Raw genomic sequence first — 20,916 nt, forward strand, 5'->3', positions numbered from 1 at the left:
TCTTAATGAATTTTACTGAGGAATATTGGGGAACAGTGTGTTTCTCCAGGGCCCATCAGCTCCAAGTCATTGTCCTTCAATCTAGTTGTGGAAGGCGTGGCTCAGCACCAAGTCCAGTCGCCGTTTCTCAATCTTTAGTTGCAGGGGACACAGCCCACCATCCCATGCAGGAATTGAACCAGCATCCCTGTTGTTGAGAGCTTGCAAGCTCGAGCTCCAACCAACTGAGCCATCCAGCCACCTCTCCAGAAGCTCAGTGGCAGCTCATTGTCTTAAATCCAGTTGTGGATGCTGCAGCTCACTGGCTCATGTGGGAATCAAACCAGCAACCCTGCTGTTCAGAGATCATGCCCCAACCAACTGAGCCACCCGGCCATCCCACGAACTTCTTTTAACATTTCTTACAAGGCAGGTTTACCGGCAACCTATTCTCTCGAAGTTTGTTTGCCTGAGAAAGACTTTATTTCTCCTTCACTTTTGATGGATAATTTATCAGGGTACAGAATTCTAGGTTTGTGGTTTGTTTGTTTTTCTTTTTTCTTTTTCCTCAACACATTAAACATTTCACTCCCCTCTCTTCTTTCTTGCATGGTTTCTGAGAAGTTAGATGTACATTATTCTTATTTTTGTTCCTCTATAAGTAAGGTGTATTTTTTCCTCCTGCTTCTTTCTCTAGTATTTTCTTTATCATCAACTTTCTGTAATTTGAAAATAATATGTCTACATGTGTTTTTGTTATTGTTGTTTTGGCATTTTTTTCCTACTTGGTGTTACCTGAGCTTCCTGGATCCATGGTTTGGTTTGTGACACTAATTTGGGGAAATTCTCAGTCTTTATTAATTCAAATATTTCTTCTACTCCTTTCTCTCTTTCCTTTGGTATTCCCATTATGCGTATGTGATACCTTATGCAACTATCCCACAGTCTTTAAACATTCTTTATTTTTTGTTTGTTTGTTTGTTTTATTTTGTCTTATATTTCAGTCTTTGTTCTCTTTGCTTTTCAATTTTGAGGATTCGATGAACATATTCTCTAGTAGAGAGATTCTTTCCTCAGTCATGACCTGTCTTTTAATGAGACCATCAAAAGCATTCTTCAATTCTGTTACACTATTTTTTATCTCTATCCTTTTTTTAAAGTTATATCTTGGGATATCTATCTCTCTGCTTACACTGTCCATCTGCTTTTGTATGCTGTCTACTTTATGCATTAAAGCCCTGAGCATATTAATCACAGATGTTTTACATCCCCAGTCGGATAATTCCAATACCCCTCCATGTCTGGTTTTGATGCTTGTTCTGTCTCTTCAAGTCTTTTGCCCTTTGTTATGTCTTGTAATATTTTCTTGACAGCCAGACATGATGTACTGGGGAAAATGAGCTGCTGTACATTGGTCTTTGGTAAAGGGTGGTGAGTTGTGATGGGAGAGGAAGTGTTCTACAGTTCTGTGATTAGGTCTCAGTCTTCTTGTGAACCTATGTCGCTGGACTATGAGCTTCAAAAGTGTCTCTCAGGTTTTTGGTTTGTTTGTTTTTGTTTTTGCTTTATCTCCCCCAGTACGTAGAATAGCATGGCTAGAGTGGGCTGGAGTTGGGTATTTTCCTTCCCAACTTCAGGTAAGCTCTGATAATATGCTAGCAATTTAGGCTATGGTTAACCAATTTCCACTGAGGTCAGGCCTTATTAAAAAGAAAAAAAAGTGCATTTCAAAATTGTTCATTATCCCCTCCCCCTGCTGGAAGCCTGAGGGAAATTTTCACAGGTTATCTAGTATGGAAATCTGCTTGAGCTCGGAGGTAAAACTCACAGTATTGTGCGGGCTTCTCTATGAATGAGTCTCCCTGAAGTTTTAAACTTACAGTTGTCTGCCCTGATCTTCCAGCAATTTATTGATTACAGTTCAGTTTTTCCTACCCAGCACTGTTTCACATGGTGGTTTCAGCTCATGAATCTCTGCTCTGGTAAGTCTCAACTCCTAGTATTTACTTGTCTGTTTTTCCAGTCTTAGGGGTGACAATTTGCCCTATGTCCTTCCTCTCCTCTTTTATGGATCCAAGAAGAGTTGATTTTTCAGTTTGTTCAGACTTTTACTTATTGTTAGGACAGAATGGTGACTTCTAAGCTTCTTATATGTATTATAGAACAAGAAACTACTTCTATAAATTTTTTTATGACCCCATCTGTACAAACACACATAAAGACATACTATTCAATCATCTATCAATTATTTCACGTGTGTGTGTGTGTGCTAGGCAGGATGCTAAGGGCTGGAAATGTAAAGATGGATAATATATAATCCTTGCTTTCAAGGAGATTCGAGTCCATACTGGGTATATCTGTGGTATTTCTTGTCTGTACCCCCTGTTAGCATTTATGAGGTTTGAGATAGTGACTATTAATTTATAGTTCTATACATCTTTGAAAAAAACATAGCATTATAAATTACAAAGAGTTGGCAGTCAATAAACACCTTCTGAATTAATAAATGAATATTCATTTTTTTTTACTATAAAATCTAAATACTGAAGAATTTGTCCAAAAGTTCTCCCCTTCTACCAACTGCCACCTACACTGATTGATCCTGGGTCTTCAGTATCCCCAACTGAGGTGGCTCTACCAAGGTCTGTCTTCTGCCACAATCAATCTAGTTCTAAAATTAAATAATAATAATGATAATAAGAACAATGATAATAATAATCTCTACATAAAAGAAAGTACTTGCCTTGTAGCAATTTCCTGAAAACCCAGTTCTCTCCAAATAGCAGGCGGCTCATTGGTAAATAGTGGGCAGTATCAAGGCAAAAAGCTAGTGTCTGAGCTCTGAAATGAATGAACTAGGTTAAAGCACTTGCTTTGCCCATTAGCTGTATGGTCCTGAAAGAGTCACTCGATTTTTTAGAGCCTTAGTTCCATCACTTATAAAACAAGCATAACAACAGTTAGATGTAGGAGAGTAATAAGGAGTGGAAAATGGAGTTAAGCATAAACCCAGCACAATGCCTTGCACCTGTCTCAACAAAGGGTATGTTTCAGGTATCGGCCCATGCCAACCCAAAAGGTATAACTCTAAAGAGGCCTCAACTGTGTTTCTAACACAGAGAATACAGTTTCAGTATAACAAAATGCACTAGGAGAAAAACCACTAACTCAGCTCATCTGTTCAAAGAACAAGGTTGACTGATCATTTACTCTCATTTACTCTACACAATATTTACATAAACCGATGAAAATGCAAACTATATCTCAGAATCCAACACATTCCTACACAAAGAGACATATGCTGTTGTATAAATATGCATTAAGTATTATGAGAAAAAAACAGAAAACATTGAATTTGTTTGGCTTGGTGGTGGGAGCAGAGATAGCGATATAGATTGAATTTAGCGGAACATGTTAAGTTTGGGAAAATAGAGATCACTTATATTTAGAATAAATTCCTAGAAGATGTGTGATTTTCCAAAATAAGAAGGGTGGGAAAGCATTCGAGAGAGGAAGAAAATTGCATACAAAACATAGACCTTAGTTAATAAAGAGGAACTGGATATAAGGGATCATGTTAATGGAGGGAATCTCAGGCATTCAAGGAAGGCCAGAGAAAAAGATATTTAAAGTAGCAAAGGTTCATGTTTTTGCTCTTCACGCAACAGAGACAGCAAACTGGACAACTTACCCATCCATTATGTTTTTGTATATGAGAGTAAGTATGTAAGTTAAGTTTCCCATGTTACTACTACAGGTGGCATGTTATTTATTATTAACCAAATCATTTCCTGGAATATAAGATGAAAGACAACATAGATTCTACAAGACACTAGGGAGAGAAACTTAGAAAAAACAATGTGTGCAATCATTTATTATCCTGACTAAAAAAAGTTATAAAGAATAAAAGAATTCACATTTGTTGTTACTCAGTTTACTTATTTATTCATTCCACAAATATTTGCTGAGCAGCCTCCATATGACAGACACTGTACTATATGCTAGAATTGGGCTAGTGAACTAAATGTGGCCCTTGCCTTCAAGGTATGTATTATATAGGAGAGAAAAGAGAAATTAAACAAATACTTAAAGGATTGCTATAATGGAAGTGCTACGAAAGAAGCACAGGATGCTATGAATGTAATAATGGAGGGAATTCAATAAGACATGGAGTAGTAAAGCTTCCATGAAGAAATTTTTATTTCTTTATTTTTATTAAATGTATTGAGGTGACATTGATTAATAATATTATCTTTAAATGGAGATCTGAAAATTGAACAGAATTTAGCCTGGATAGGAATAAGGAATATGTGTCTATGGCTTGTTGGTGGGGAAAGGTCTGGGATGAAAGAAAGGGCAGTAGAGGTAGAGCTGAATACATAAATGAAGTTGCTATGATTGAAAGATGGCCATAAATTTTAGTGTCCTATACAGTAGTGGAAGACAAGGATCATAAGCAGGGGCCCGAAAATATAGGAACTTAATAAAAATTTTGGCCATTGTCCACCGAGAACAGAAAGTTTTAAGAAAGCAACATAACCCAGCATATGCTCCATATTTGCTTATACTTTCCTCTGTTCTTCTTCCATGAACTCTTCTCAATGTTTCATCAATCCCTCATTGATTTCTGTCATGAATGCTTCCCAATGCTTTCATGTGACGTTGTCTTGTAGATTGTTGAAACAACCCTCACTCACTATATAGGGCCTTTATATTCTTTTTAGCTATTGATTGTCTCTTAAGAACAACCAAGTGTTTGACTTACAATCTCACCTCTCTGAAAATACAAAATCACCACCACCTAAAATCTCAACCTCAAAAAAGCTGTGTATAAAATTACTGTCAAGTCTTCAGAGCATTGCTCAACAATCTTTGCCTTGGAAGTCAAAGGAAGAAACCCAGTAGCGTTAGAGCCATCTCTTACTAAGGGACTATCAAGTGCCAAGAACCCTGATAAAAACTTTTATTTTTGGAAACAAATGCAGCACCAAATTGTTTAAGAGGATTTACTTTAACATTCAATTACATATTCTGATTTCCATGTAGAGATTTAATAGGAATGATTTCACAAAGACTCGTATTTACTAAAACAAATTCCTTAACTTTTATCACTTTCATTCTATATTTTAACATAACATTTTATAGTTAAACGGGTTCAAATTAGGGATCAGGAGAAATAATTACAATCTTTCTAAATGTAACAGTTTTCGCATTTTATTTTTACACTTTTGAACTTTAAATTATACTTTATCTGACTGAAGACAGACCTTTCAAATTGATTTGATCTCATACAAAATTGTTTGAGTTTGTCCTTTTTAAAAAGAAAACAAATGTTCCATTTGTAGACTCAGAGAAAAATAAAACTAGTAAAATATACATGAATTTTTAAAAAAGGTTTTGATTATATTCTGGTGTTCAGATTTTAGAATTAAAAGATAGCCCATTGTCAAAACGCTTCAAGTTAGTCTTCGTAACTCACATTTGTTCTCTCTCTTTGAACCAATCCCTTTGCTACTTACAAATAAAATAGATGAAAAATACCTTTATACACTCAAGTCCCCTGATCACAGAGTATCTAAGTATCATAGAATGAAATGGGTTTATTACTTGCATTTTTCTCTTATTAAAGTTAAGACAAGACTATAAAGTCATTATACTCACCATTTAAGCCAAATTTAAGTGTCACAATCCCCAGAGGTATAAAGGAGAACTTTGCATCTGTTCAGCATCCTAATAAATTCATTTTTAATTTAAGTACATTTGCAACAAGGGCACTGTTTTCTGGAAAGTGTATTCCAATTTAGGGATTTAAAAAAAATAAAAAAACTTCTGTTAAGCAGTTTTATTTTTAATAATATTCTCTTAGAAACATTATATAGGGTTAACATTTTATACTAATTTGACTCGATCCTAGAAAATTGTTGCTAATTAATATTTATGTATATAAGTATAAATTGTCACTAATTTATACTTATGATATATGCATATATACTTATATATCAGATTATAAATTATTCTGATGTTTCTTATATCTATCCTTCCCTTCAATACTCCTTCAAATGTTTATTATCTACTAAATATATATATTGTTATATGTACTACTGACTTCACTTTGTATTTAGTATTTTAATATAGAGAGATCGTTAAATATATTTTTTATTTAATATTTCATTTAAATTATTAAGAAGAAAGTTTTAAAAATATGCTTATATGACTGCCAGGGTGAGAATACAGACATTTTTGTCTTTTGATTTATCATGTAGGGATTCTGAAAAGCATTAGGATTTTGAGTCAATGTATATTTTCAAATTAAATGGTATTTAACCTCTGAGGGAAAAATTTTTCCTTTTTTTTCCCAAGGCTAAGTGTATATTGCATGGCATTTTTCAAATTCAATACAAGTTCTATGATTACATTTAGTACAAAAAGCAAGTTTCAATTTAAAAGCTAGCTGTAAATACATACAAAATTGTATATGTATTATGTTTAACCGTCTCAGGAACAGCTTTCAGAAACGATCAAAGCTTTGAAAATTCCGTTTAACCAAGAATGTCTGCTTTGGCCCAACAGCCATATTTAAATATTATGCTCTCTACTTCTTTTTTAGTATTATTCATCTCACCCAGCTAAACTTTTGTCATTTAAATACAGCAACTGTATTTTACCACAAATGTACTTTTGCATGAAATTAATACAAAAACAAAAGAAATTAAATAAAAAGTTGGAATGCACTATCTATTCTAATGCTCACTTAACTGACCAATATATTTCTTGGAGGTGCAGTTTCTTTGAACATAATAATGGGTAGACCTAAGTATTTTGGATGTTGAGTGTCATAATCATTTTTTGCCATCTGTCCCAATTAGTGACATGAAAGAAAAACTTACACTACTCTGCTCAATGAGTCATTAAATAATACAAATACTTGATATAGGAATCTTATTTACTTGCCTGCCATTTATTGGAGTTACAAAGATGCCACTTTTTTAATTTACAAAGTTATACAGGGAAACTTGAATTCACACATGCTTCCCCTTACTATGCAGTCCAATCAACATGTGCACAGCTACCGTGTTTCCCCGAAAATAAGATCTAGTCAGACCATCAGCTCTAATGCATCTTTTGAAGCAAAAATTAATATAAGACCCGGTCTTATTTTAATATAAGACCGGGTCTAATATCACATAATATAATATAATAACATAAGACACTATAATGTAAGACCAGGTCTTACATAATGTAATGTAATGTAATGTAATGTAATATAATATAATATAATATAATATAATATAATATAATATAATATAATATAATATAATATAATATAATATAATATAATATAATACCTGGTATAATATAATATAATATAATATAATATAATATAATATAATATAATATAGTATAATACTGGGTCTTATATTAATTTTTGCTCCAAAAGATGCATTAGAGCTGATGGTCCGGCTGGGTCTTATTTTTGGGGAAACACGGTAAAATAGACATGAAATATTAGAAAATATGGCACTTACATCATCCTTTAGGTAATATAATATACCTACATGTATTATAAGGTGGACCCACCTTATTATGCCATATGCGTAGATATTTCATTTAAATGGTGTTTTCCCCTTCCATTTTCAAGGACTCTAAAATATGACTACTTTTCTCATCCTGATTCCAATAAATTTCTTCAGCACAATCTCTCCTACACAAGGCATTCTATCTGGCGCTTAATGAACTAAAAACAATCTCAGATAAGCAGTGGTAGGTAGTGTTTACACAAACTATTCAGTAAATCATTTTGTAACTCAAAGAATTAAAATATTTTGCAAATGATCTATTTATTTTTAAACATAAATTCTTCAGTGTAGGGTTTTGCTACATCATGTTATGCGGCAGGAAGCTTAGCCCAGGCATAGATTTAAAATGAGTGAGGAGGATTTGAGAAACAAACACAAATATAAAACAAGCCCTATACTGTTGTATTTAATTCTAGCCACTGATTTTGAACTGACAAAGCACAATAAGAGATAGACACTGAAGCTAGCCATAGGCTGAAATGTAAATATTTCAGTATTTTATCTTAACCCTGCCCGGTTGTTCATCCTTACCAAATATAGCTAAGGAATAGGCAAAAGCAGTGTTACTTGTTGCAACTTGAAACTCATTGCTAAACACTATCCCTGATTTAATTGTAACAAAAACAGGCTAATGAAGCCAAGGTCTTAGGTTCCAGTGATCCAGCCAGCAACTTGTACTCTCTGAGTTACAGTTTTATCTACCTTCATGCATATATTTGTCCTTAGTTAGAAAAAGAACTATGTGTGAGTATGAAAATGAAATCATATAAGTTCATTGCCAGCACTGGAAAAGCAATGCAAATTCTATGTCCTATGAAGAGTAGTTGAAAAGCAACACCCTCATACAAGAAGAATCCCATATATAGCCTAATAAAAGAGGATGATAGTTTCATGACATTATAAAATACTAACTACTAACTAGAAGACAAAGGTAACATTTGATTTTAAGAATAGGACATTTTGTTTGTTAGAAAAATATGACCAATTTATATGATTTTTATAAAGAAATGATAATGGAGTTTTACTTTTTAATAGTTTTAGATTATTTAGACATTATTTCTTGTATATTAAAAAAGAAACTTCCTAGCTCTAACAAATATACAATAAAAGCAGCTAATGTTATTTTCAAAATGTGTTATAGTCTCATAACAACATGTGTTATTCACTATTTGAGGGATGTTACCTTTCTAAACAATATTTTTTTCTTTAAAAAAAGCTGTACTTTCTGACTTTTTCAATACCATTGCCTTTTGCTATTAATCACAGAATATCCTTACCATTATTTGGAAAGATCTTAATGTACTAATTTAATTGTATTCATTTTTCAGTAATAAAAACATGTATAATCATTAAGATTTAAGGATTCTAGACTAGCATAAAGAGGTCCAGTGAATTCCTAATATTGTTAATATCGTAGGTCACTGGATCAACTGCTAAATTCATTCATCTCTTCATAATCTTAATAAATACTATTTCCAAAACAATTTCCACAAAACAAATTCTAGCCATAGATTAAAGTTTAATACCTGTTATAGAATTGGTTAAGAATGGGAATTAACACTCCTGTACATACTTTACAGTATATATCACACTGCTTTATACTTAGTTGACACTTAATACTCATTTGCTTAAAGTGAATACACAAAACAGAGAAAATAAAGTTATGGTATAACAGCTGGTAGGTCAGGTACCTTTTTAGAAGCACTGAGTTATTGAATGCCTGCCCTAGCAAGGAAGACCAATGGAAGAACAAAAACAGAAAACTCTCAAGAATTCTAATGAGGGTAAAGTCTAATAGTTCATTCCCATTACTTGCTGTACTTCACCTTGTTTGAGAGGTTCATAAAGTGTAAAACAACAGCGCAGAATCTGTGATTTTTATGTCTTGCTGTCTTCTATTATATGTCTTAACCTTGTGACATTGATAAAGTACATAGTAAATAAGTTTTAGGGCCCATTTCTCGCCAACTGTGTAGTATCTCAAGGGTCTAATGTTAAATATGGTCAACTAGACTTTTTTTTCAAAAAGAAATGTAAAAACTTAGAAGTTACAATAAAGCTGGGTTAAAGGGTATTTACAGAGATCAGCATCAAAGTCCATATAATGAAACCATCTTGAAAAGAACACATTTCAAAGTGTTCAATAAAATGTATCTAGTAAAAGCTAAGGAAGTTCCAAAACATTATAACGGTTTTGTTGTTGTTTGTGTATATATATGTGTGTGTGTGTTTGTGTGTGTGTGTATATATGTATACATATGTACATACATGTACATATGTATACATATATATGTATATATACATATACGTATATATGTATATGTAAGTACGTGTGAGTATGAGAATGAAATCATATAAGTCCATTGCCAGCACTGGAAAAGCAATGCAAATTTTATGTCCTATGAAATGTATATATATGTATGTCCTATATGTATGTATATATATATATTATGTCCTATATACATGTATATATATGTATATATACATACATATATTTTTTAATCCAATTTCATAGGCCCACTTTTTCGTTTTTGAGATCTTGAGAGATGTACTAAAATGGATATTTTAGTTACAGTAAAATAAAACAACTCTATCTAGTTTAAGGAAAAGGGGGGAAATTACTTCAAAGTTATTATCAAGTTCCAGCAGTAGCTTACGAACTTAATTGCTAGAATGCAACCGGTCTTCAGAAGCAGACTGGAACCTGGAAATGAATGGATCCTTCATCAGTAATTTGGGGTGAATGGTCTTTCTCTGCTCTCTATGTCTGTTTCAATGTGTTGGCTCCATTCTGCTGTCTGAATAACTCTCTTTGACATTCAAACCACAAGAAGAAAAGATGCTGTGTTCTGTTACCCAAGTGGGCAAGAAACTGATACAGAAATTGAATGCTATTAGTCACAATTTCAGATCCTCATGGGAGGACCCAGCCTGTGTCTTATGCCCACTTATCTAACCTATGGTTGTCTCACATTGAAATAACATGAGGAGAGACTCACATATTCCTTCACCTAGAGAATATGTCACATGCAAAATAGTGATATGTAATTAGATGTTAAAAATATTCATTAGTCCATTGAACAGATACTTAATGAAAACCTGTATTTTAGGCTTTGTTCTAAGTACTGACTAATCAGATAGTGAAAGAGGTAAATGGGATACGTGGATAAACTGCTCTCATGAATGAGAGAAATTAGAGTGATTTCAGACAAAACCTTACAAACAACCCTGCTAATCAGAGATGGAAATAAGGATGTAAAATCTTTTAAAAACAAAAGTAATTTCTTAAATCCATAAAGATTCCAGAACAAAATTTGAGATCTTTATCCATGATGTCTCTCTAAACACATTAAAGTTATGGGTTCTTCTTAGAGGAATGGAAACTGAACACCTCTATAAGAAATTGCTCAGTGAGCGACAGTGACATAAGTGTGTCTGAGGTTTCTGTGTAATCCACAAGATAGGTTAATGCAAGTTTACTGTTCACTCATACAATTCAAATATTATTGGAAATGATAGCATAATATAACTAGATTTCTTTTACATGAACTGTGCTTATTGTATGTGTCATAATCGGACAAATTATGTACTTTGGAAGGAAGCTACTGGGAACACAAATGAACCGTAATGTGGTTATCAGGAGGAGTGAGATTTTATGTTAAATGGAGAGCTTTCAGCATATTCAAAGGTACCGTTAGAAATAATGGCTTATCCAATACCGTAGCATTATAAAGATTTCAGCTAATAGTCCCTGCTTTCAGGACTCACTGAGGAGAGTAGTTCTGATGCAACACTGAGCTAACCAAAAACACAGAAAATGGGTCATCCGCAAAGTTCTGTCCTTCTCCCACTTCTTGGAATAATTCTTTTCAGTCTTCCTTGAGTATTTCATCTAATCTCCAAATGTTAACTTATCATTTGGATGCTGATGTCTTCTAGATATTTATCAGTAGTATAAGACTCTTTACCTCTTCAATTTAGTATTTTATTCCATCCGCAAATTTACCTTCATCCACACAACGTTATAGGTTCCATGAGGGAAAGAACGATATGTGATTTATTTGCATGCAGATGTCTATTATCTACAGCAGTACACACCAAGTACATATTGATTAATCTGACTTAGGGCCTTCTAAGCTTTAACTTATATTATCTTCATTAGAATGTGCTTCTCTGACACCTACCTACATTGTGAGACCCTACCGTGTTTCCCCGAAAATAAGACCCAGCGAGACAATCAGCTCTAATGAGTCTTTCGGAGCAAAAAAAAGACCCGGTGTTATGTTATATTATATTATATTATATTATATTATATTATATTATATTATATTATATTATATTATATTGCATTGCATTGCATTGCATTACATTACATTACATTACATTACATTACATTACATTACATTACATTATATTATATTATATTATATTATATTACATTATACCCGGTCTTATATTATATTATATAAAACCTGGTATTATATTATATTATCATTATATTATATAAGACCCAGTCTTATATTATAGTAAAATAAGACCAGATCTTATATGAATTTTTTTCCAAAAGACGTATTAGAGCTGATTATCTGGCTAGGTCTTATTTTCAGGGAAACACAGCATATATTTTCTCATGATTTAACTCAAGTACCTCTTCAATGAAATCTTTCCTGAGTACTTCAGAATTAGCCATTCCTTTCTTTGCCCAGCATCCGTGCCTACCCTCAACACAAAAGCATACCTTCATTCTGATTCTGGCTTATTTCTGTTTTAGCAACTATAAAATTTTATGTGTGTATACATATATACACATTATATATTCATAAACATACACATATATTTGTATGCACATGCACATACACAATTCTTATGCATTACATCTCTGTAACCCTCTACAAGGCTGCAAGATTGTTGAAATGAAGGACAATGAATTGCTTGCTATTGTATCCTTGGGCTAAGACCATTTGTTTAGTGAATGAATATATGCCACAATTAGAAATAGTCATTTTCCAAAGGAACAAAAGATAAATGAAACAACAACAAAAAAATGTGATTACCAAGGAAAGAAAGCCTATTAGAGTTATCTTTAAATAAATAGATAAAAATAGAGATATATGCATGGGTAAATACAGAGTTTATACAAACTTTTAGAGATGCTACTTTGAAACTGAGAATTGCTTTTTTTAAAGAAACAACTTGTTTCTTGCTCTAAGTAGAAACCTTGATCCTCATATTATTATTTCCCAAATCTATTCATTCTGTTAACTTAATTTTTACGTCAAAATCGTTCCTAAAAAAGAACATCTAATAGTATATATCATGTTGCTCAAAGATGTGTACCTCATATTTCATATTTTATCTTTCTAAAGATTAAAAATTGACTGAAGTCTATTTTGAGTGTTCTATTCCATTATCTTATGAGTTTAAGAATTAGAAAATATGTAATAATAAGTATTTTTTTACTTATTTTAAAGACTGTCACTTACAATAGTCATGAATGTTTTTTGTTAAGCCAATGTAATCTTCCACATACACGTATATATTTTATTAACTTTTGATATAATATATAACATTTTATATAATATTTTGATATAATATATTTTATTAAGAATTTATTAACTAATAAATTCTTAGTTGCACAAAAGAACATATAGCAAACAAAGCAAAGAAAACAAAAGCAAAACAGAAATCTTAAATTGCCTCTAATTGTTTTCATATTATTCTGGTCTAATACACTATTTAAACTATTTGTTTCCCCTAATTCAGAATTCAACTCACAGTTTTCCTTTTTTATGACATCATTGACTTTCTTGGAATTTCTAACTGTATCTACAAATGAACTCATATTCCATCAAGACATTATTTTGATGTTGAAGAATAAAATCTATCTGAGAATTATCCATCAAGACAGGTTAAAAGCTTCAAGCAAATTTTAATAACTAATTCTCAGATGCAATCCTGAGCATACAAATTTGCTGTTCTAAGGTAGCTTGTATATATCGTCTTTTTGAAATAACAGTCCAAAATAGAAAAGAAAAAGTTAAATTCTTTTTAGGCCCTCTCATTGTAGGATTTAGATAACTTTTACTATCTACTTTTGATAAACAAAGATGTCATAATTATTCTAATTATTAAAAAGTTTTGACATATATCTCATAGAACCAGAGCTCTGTCAACCAAAAAGTAGAATATGGAAAACCTTCATATCCTATATCAAACCCAATATGAAAAAGTCATCTTAAAAACAGATATTATAAGCTGCACAGTGTAATTTAGGTTTTGAGGTGATTTGCTTTCTGAGGTGGTTATTATTTCTAGACATATTTATTACATTCAGTGTATTTAAAAGCACTATTTTTTTTACTAGTTATCTAAGTATAAATTGTTAAAATTATCATAGTTCTCTAAATAATTTACTATCCACTAGTTTACTATGGTATCAATATTTGAAACATTTTTGTCTTGATTTATACAAGAGAATGCTCCTATGTAAATATTACTGAAAACAAGATCAAATGTATTCTATGGATGCTATCTATCTTATTAATACTTGTGTGAAGCATACATTTTTAATTCTTTAAAATACCACATTCCCATTTCACTTTGTCCCAGTCCCTTTGAAGTTCAGATTTTCCTATACTTATTTTGGTTAAAGGAAACTATCAGAAACTGTAGGCATTAAGCACTAACATAGTCTGGTTAGCAGAGTAAGGACAAATGCAAGCCAAAACAGGTTTGCAAAAGGACTCCAGTTGTCTCTGGATAACTTCATATATACACAGATGCATCTCTGGCAAGCTTATGTGGACTCGTGTAAGTACTTGTAATGAAAACTGGTGTCGTTTTTCTTCTAAAGGTAACAGAATTGGTCTCATTATGATCATGTAAAATGGTCTAAAATTTCCAAGGGGGCAGAAAAGGAGATTACAAGCTAGTTACCACTTCTTATCTGACTGGTCCTCTGACTCTACTGGCCCCAAGCATAACAGTTTTCCTCTTGCCTGCAATTCAGAAAAAGACTGACTTGCTAGATTAAACGTGCTATACCCTGACGGAATCTGTTATCATTCTTAGGGCAACAGTGATTGCTCTAAACTCAGGATGTCAATCATGATGGCATTGTTCCTTGACTTCTCTCTCGGGGTGCACCTAGGTATTTCTTATCTTCTGCCTACAGTCATGTTCCCTGCTGGCCAGAACAGCATAGCCATCAGGGACAAGCAAGCTGGTCTGTCTTGACACATTGTGACACCTGTCCATTCACAAAGAAGAGAAAGAAAGAGACATCTTTACCCGTAAAAAGGAGAGGTCCCGGTTGTGCTCGATGCTGGTTATCTCCAGGTTGCCCATGACGACCTCACAGTTCTCATAGTATTTGCGCAAGGCTCGGTACTGCTGCTCCAGGTCAGAGAGAGAGCTCAGCTTATTCTCTGTCCCAGCACACACTGTCAAGACAAGAAGATACACGGGAGGTATATAACCTTTATACGACATGTGCAATCTCTCCCTCAACTCTGTACTACACAACTCTACTCCAGTGCGCTCAACTTAAATATTTTAAATGTCCTTAAGACCCATAACCCATTGACAAATACCTTCACTTGTATTTTTTTCCAGCTGTATTGAGATATAACATTGTGTAAGTTTAAGGTGTACAGCTTGTAGATTTGATATACTATATTGCAAAATGATTATCAACATAGCTAGCTAACACCTCCATCATGTCACATAATTACCATTTTATTTTTGTGGTGAGAATATTTAAGCAACTCTCTTAGCAACTTTTAAGTATATAATATAGTATTGTTAACTAGAATCATCATACTGTACATTAGATCCCCAGAACACACTCATTTTGTAACTGAAAGTTTATACTCTAACATTTCCCCACTCCCCCCAATCCCAGCCCCTGGTAACCAACATTCCTTCTCTGTTTTATGAGCTTGGCTTTTTTTTTTTTTTTAGAATCAATATATAAGTGATATTACACATTTATATTCATAAATTGTATGTACTAACCACATAAATTAAGACAGCATAGATTCTACAGAAACACATTACAAGGAGATAAAATAATTCTCATTTTCTGTGAGTATATAAAGTATTTAAATACATTTAATTTCATTTATACAAGCTTTTTATTTGGACTTATAATTTACTCTATTTTCTAACATAGTAAATTCTATATAGGCAAATACATCAAAATCAAAAGATGATGAAAGTTACAATTTCACTTTTAAAAATATTTTTCTATTGCAAAATAAGCTGCTTTTATTGAGTAAATTTTCTACATAATTCAAACTTGTGCCTACCTTTTAAACACAAATATTAAACAATTTGGGTTGAAACATATAAAATCATATACTACAAATAGATTATGTAATAAATGATATCAAGAGGGTCATTGCTATGTATAGTCATCAGAGTTCTGAGATATAATGGACCATTAATAAATGATCTCTGTCATCTTTGGAGGTATGGTTCTTGTATCTGTTTATATATGAGCACATGAGTGTATACACATATGTGTTTTGGGTTGTGTGTGTGTGTGTGTGTGTGTGTGTGTGTGTGTGCTGATATATTTTCTCTCTTCTGGAAGTCAGAGTTTCAGTGATTACTTTCCATGGTTTATGTATCTACCTGAACAAAATCTACACCATTTAATGCATCAATTCTAATCTGAAATAGGTTGAAAAACTACATTATGAACCTTGTAATAATAGTACATAAGGTTAAAAAAAAATGGATTTGGGATGAACCTTCTTTGAGTAAGTTACATAATATACACCAAATTTACGATAAGATAAAAGTATATACTTTGAAGACACTGGAAACAGAGCTTAGTATCATGTCATATATATATTTGTTCATCATGTACACAGAAATGACCAAGAAGTCATGATCTTGATGTAGTGTCCAGTGGAGTGGGTTTCAGTATAGAAAGGAAAAAAAAATCTATATGGGCACATTCTAATAACTAGGGTTATCTTAAACCTGCTTTTGCCTATTGGCACATCAAAAATAACAAAAGTCAGAATCTAAAAGTCTTGAAGAATAATGTAGACCTTTAATCATAGTGGAAGCTCATTATAAAAACAAAAACAAAACACAAAATTCTTGTCTGGATTTCTAAAGCTCATCAAACAATATATTTTCTAGACATACTGTTAAAAGTGAAACTGTGTACCTCTAAAAGATATGTGGTAGTCCTAACCCCTGTTACTGTGACTATAAACATATTTGGAAATAGCATCTTTGTAGATGTAATCAAGGGTGGGCCCTATCCAATATGATTGATGTCCTTCTAAGAAGAATAAAATACCATGTGAACACCAAGACACGGAAATAGCTATGTGACCACAGAGACAAAAAATGGGAGAGGCAGCTGCAAGCCTAGGAATGCCAAGAATTGATGACCACCAGAAGCTAGGAAGAGGCAAGGAAAGGTTCGACCCAGAGTCTCAGAGGGAGTATGACCCTACTGATACCTTGATATTGGACTTCAAGCTTTCAGAATCGTGAAAGAATAAATTACTGTTGTCTTAAGCCACTTAAGTTTGTTGTGTTTTGTTATGACTGCCCTAGAAAACCAGTACATAATCTTTAGACTATTTCTCTTTGAAATCTCACATTTAAAGAAATGTCAAATATTACTTTCCCCAGAGTCCTATAAGCTTATCACTTCCAAGCTATTCTCCCTTCTCCCTTCTGAATGCCAAGTTCCCCATACACCATGCTGGAATTAAATTGCTGCTCTTGAGAATTCAGTTTTTGTAGTGATAATGATGGATCAAAGACCTCTAGAATCTTCAATATCCATTCTCTTCTTCCTTCACAGTTATAGATTGCACAACTTTAACTGCACACGTGGCTACCCCAAATAAAGATTACATTTATCTGTGCATCTTTGAGGTAAGCTTAGCAAGGGACTAAGTTATGACATGTTCACTATAACACCTTCCTAAACTTCATTTAAAACATGGTTGTAGCCCAACTTTGCTTCCCTTCTTCTTTACTCTTTCATCTGCTGCCTAAAATAGAGATGCGATGGCTAAAATCTGAACCACCGTTTTAGACCATTAGAATGAGGAACGCACCTTAGAGACTGGCTGTGAAATGAGCTAAAAGGAACCAGATTTTCATATTGTTTTATTATCATTAACATCAGGATAATGGTGAATTCAGCAGCTAGGGCTGCTGAAATACTATACAGAGGGAGAATTAAATTCTAGTTAAATACCACAACCAAAAACAACAAAAGAACAAAACAAATGAGAAACAAAACTCATAGACACAGACAATAGTTTAGTGGTAACCAGAGGGTAAGGGGGGTGGGGGGTGGGAGATGAGGGTAAGGGGGATCAAATATATGGTGATGGAAGGAGAACTGACTCTGGGTGGTGAACATACAATGGGATTTATAGATGATGTAATACAGAATTGTACACCTGAAATCTATGTAATTTTACTAACAATTGTCACCCCAATAATTTTAAAAAGAAAAAAATCTAGTTAAATTATATGCTTTTGACCTTAAGTGATTTAATTATTCTATCTGGTTATTTCCCTGAATTTATTCGGATCATAATGAAACTACAAAATCATTCTGATGATCAGAACATTTTACTGGTTCTGTGGAAGCTTCCCTTATTACTAATACTAACAAACACTAAAAAAATCATTTCTATGGATAAGTACAATGACATTCAATATAAGAAAATCACATAAGCTATAAACTCTTTGAAGACAGGTGCAACACATAAATCATTATTTTGTATCTGTTTGGCTATACAGCACAGTGCTGTACAAGAAATTATCATTTAATAATATTTGTTCAGTGCTATAAAAAGTAACTCATACCCAGAAAATTATTCTCAATTCAAACATGTCCACTTTTCAATAAGTGATCAGTTGTATTTTATATATACCACAGGAAAACATAAAATTGGAATAAGTGTGTTTAAAATTATTTTTCAACAACAACAAAAAATCCTCCAATAAACAGAAAATCTGATTAATCAGAATTTCCTATTCTCCAAAAATTGTAGTCTTTGGAATTTTTATTACACACAGTTTCATCTGGAAATATTTTTTATCTCAGTCAGGCTTTCCTGTATATTTAAGTTTGATTCAAACTACTTATAATCAGTAATGCATTTCTCGTAACTTACCTTCTCTTAAATTTATTGGGGTGACATTGGTTCGTAAAATTATATAGGTTTCAAGTGTACAATTCTGTAATACATCATCTATAGAACACATTGTGTGCTCAACACCCAGTCAGTTCTACTTCCATCACTATATATTTGACCCCCTTCTCCCTCTTCTTTTATCTTGAAAGAAAGACTTAATTTTAAAAGAACTACTTTGGATAGATGTGGAAAAATCATTTGTATTTCTCTTCATGATGCCTTCACTGAATGCCTCACAACTTCCATTTGTCAATCGATTTTACAATCAGGCAATGTATACAAGACAATGCTTAACCCATCAAGTTTCATTGATTTCACAAAGCTGTTTATCAAACAGAATTGAAAAATCTTTTGCACCAGCCAAAACAAATTTAACAAAATTCAGCCTCCTTTTCTAACACTATTACGAAATCCTTAAACTATAAGCTTACAATAGTTCAAGCTTCAAAAATCCTGAATTTATATGTGCTCCCCAGAATTTTTATGCCAACTGTCATTCTAGGAGTAAAGCCATATGCAAAGCCTTAATAAATTCACCAATTATTCTATTTGGTATGATTCCATTGCAAATGGAACTATAGTTGCAAACATGGCTTTTTATTCTTCTTGACTTACAATGTACATCCAACAGTGGGTGAACTACATAATCCTCATTCAGTAAAAAATTAAAACTATAATTAGTATTTTGAAGCAATATAAAAGGGTTGATTACGAAAATTATTAATTTGGTTCATGGGGAAAATATATTAGAAGCAAAATGAGGAAACATCAACAATACCCATATTAATACTAAAAATTAATTATTGCTTCCAAGTTTGTCATGGGCCTGGAAACCAACACTACATTTGCTTACACAAGAAAGACAACAAGAAGGATAAAGCAAAAATTAAGTCAAATTTTTGCCTAAATTTCAAATGAAATGCCTATGTGATCTATGAATTAAGAGATTAATAATTATTTAGCATCTACTGTTGGTTAGTGTCATAGAAAAATATATACTGGTAGAAATGTCCAAGGTCTTTTGTAATAGTTCATGTAATTTTATAAAGCACACAGTAAGGAAAGAAGCAAGCAGTATATATAAGCTATGTGCATATTGTCTGGGCATTAAAAAATATTTGGTAACCTGATAAAACTTCTCTAATTTATCTGATTTAACACTAAGTACTTTCTCTTTCTAAATGTTAACATAAAAAATTTTGCTATAGTTCAATGCACACTATTGGGCATTTAAAAACCTGGAGTTGTATTAAACCTCAAAATATAAAATATTTAAAGAGAATGTAAGAAGATGCAAACATTTTCAGTGACTATTACTGAGTGCTAAAATAGTTACACAGAGATGGCAACTTTTGGCAGTTCTTTGGTCAAAATATATCCCAAAATGGGGCCAAATTCACCAGTTGTACTACTATAATCACTTAATCCAAGCCACCACAGCTATTTCTCCCTGGACATTGACAGTAGACTCCTAACTGACTTTCTGAATTCCCAACTTGCCCCCATTAATGTGCTCTTCACACAGAGACATGAAAAGATCTTCTTTAAAACATAACTCATTCACATTCTTCCCTTACTGAAAACAATCCTGCACTTCTAATCACACTTATTATAAAATACAAACTTCTTACCATAGCCTGTACAAACATATATGAGGTATGACAATTAAGTTCATGAACTTGTTGCAATGATGTTGCTAACCTTTTTTGATATCAGTGGGATTATTCATTATGAATTTGTACCAACTGCACAAAGAGATAACCAAGTTTACTATTTGGAAGTGCTGAAAAGGCTGTGTGAAAAAGTTAGACAATCTGAACTTTTCACCAACAATTTGTGGCTCTTGCATCACAACAATGCACCAGCTCACAGGGCACTGTCTATGAGGTAGTTTTTAGTCAGTAAACAAATAGCTGTATTGGAACATCCTCCCTACTCACCTGATCTGGCCCCCAATGACTTGTTTCTTTACCCAAAGATAAAGGAAATATTGAAAGACATTTTGATGACACTTAAGACATGAAGGGTAATATGACTACCGCTCTGATGGCCATTCCAGAAAAAGAGTTACAAAATTGCTTTGAAGGGTGGACTAGGCACTAGCATTGGTGCATAGCTTCCCAAGGGGAGTACTTCCAAGGTGACCATAGTGCTATTCAGCAATGAGGTAT

The 20,916-nt window shown here is 32.9% G+C and overlaps 1 protein-coding gene across 4 annotated transcripts in view; it reads right to left on the reverse strand.

Annotated features, from left to right (window-relative positions):
• The window catches only part of ERBB4 (erb-b2 receptor tyrosine kinase 4), a 1,057,350-nt gene that overhangs the window by 650,212 nt on the left and 386,222 nt on the right, over positions 1 to 20,916 (reverse strand). For all 4 annotated transcript variants that reach the window (XM_081052780.1, XM_081052778.1, XM_081052779.1 and 1 more), the window contains exon 2: positions 14,847 to 14,998. In XM_081052780.1, coding sequence (XP_080908906.1) covers positions 14,847 to 14,998 — 152 coding nt within the window. The remainder of the gene's footprint in view (positions 1 to 14,846; positions 14,999 to 20,916) is intronic.

Source organism: Rhinolophus hipposideros, assembly GCF_964194185.1.
Source record: "Rhinolophus hipposideros genome assembly, chromosome: 6".
Taxonomy (NCBI): Eukaryota; Metazoa; Chordata; class Mammalia; order Chiroptera; family Rhinolophidae; genus Rhinolophus; species Rhinolophus hipposideros.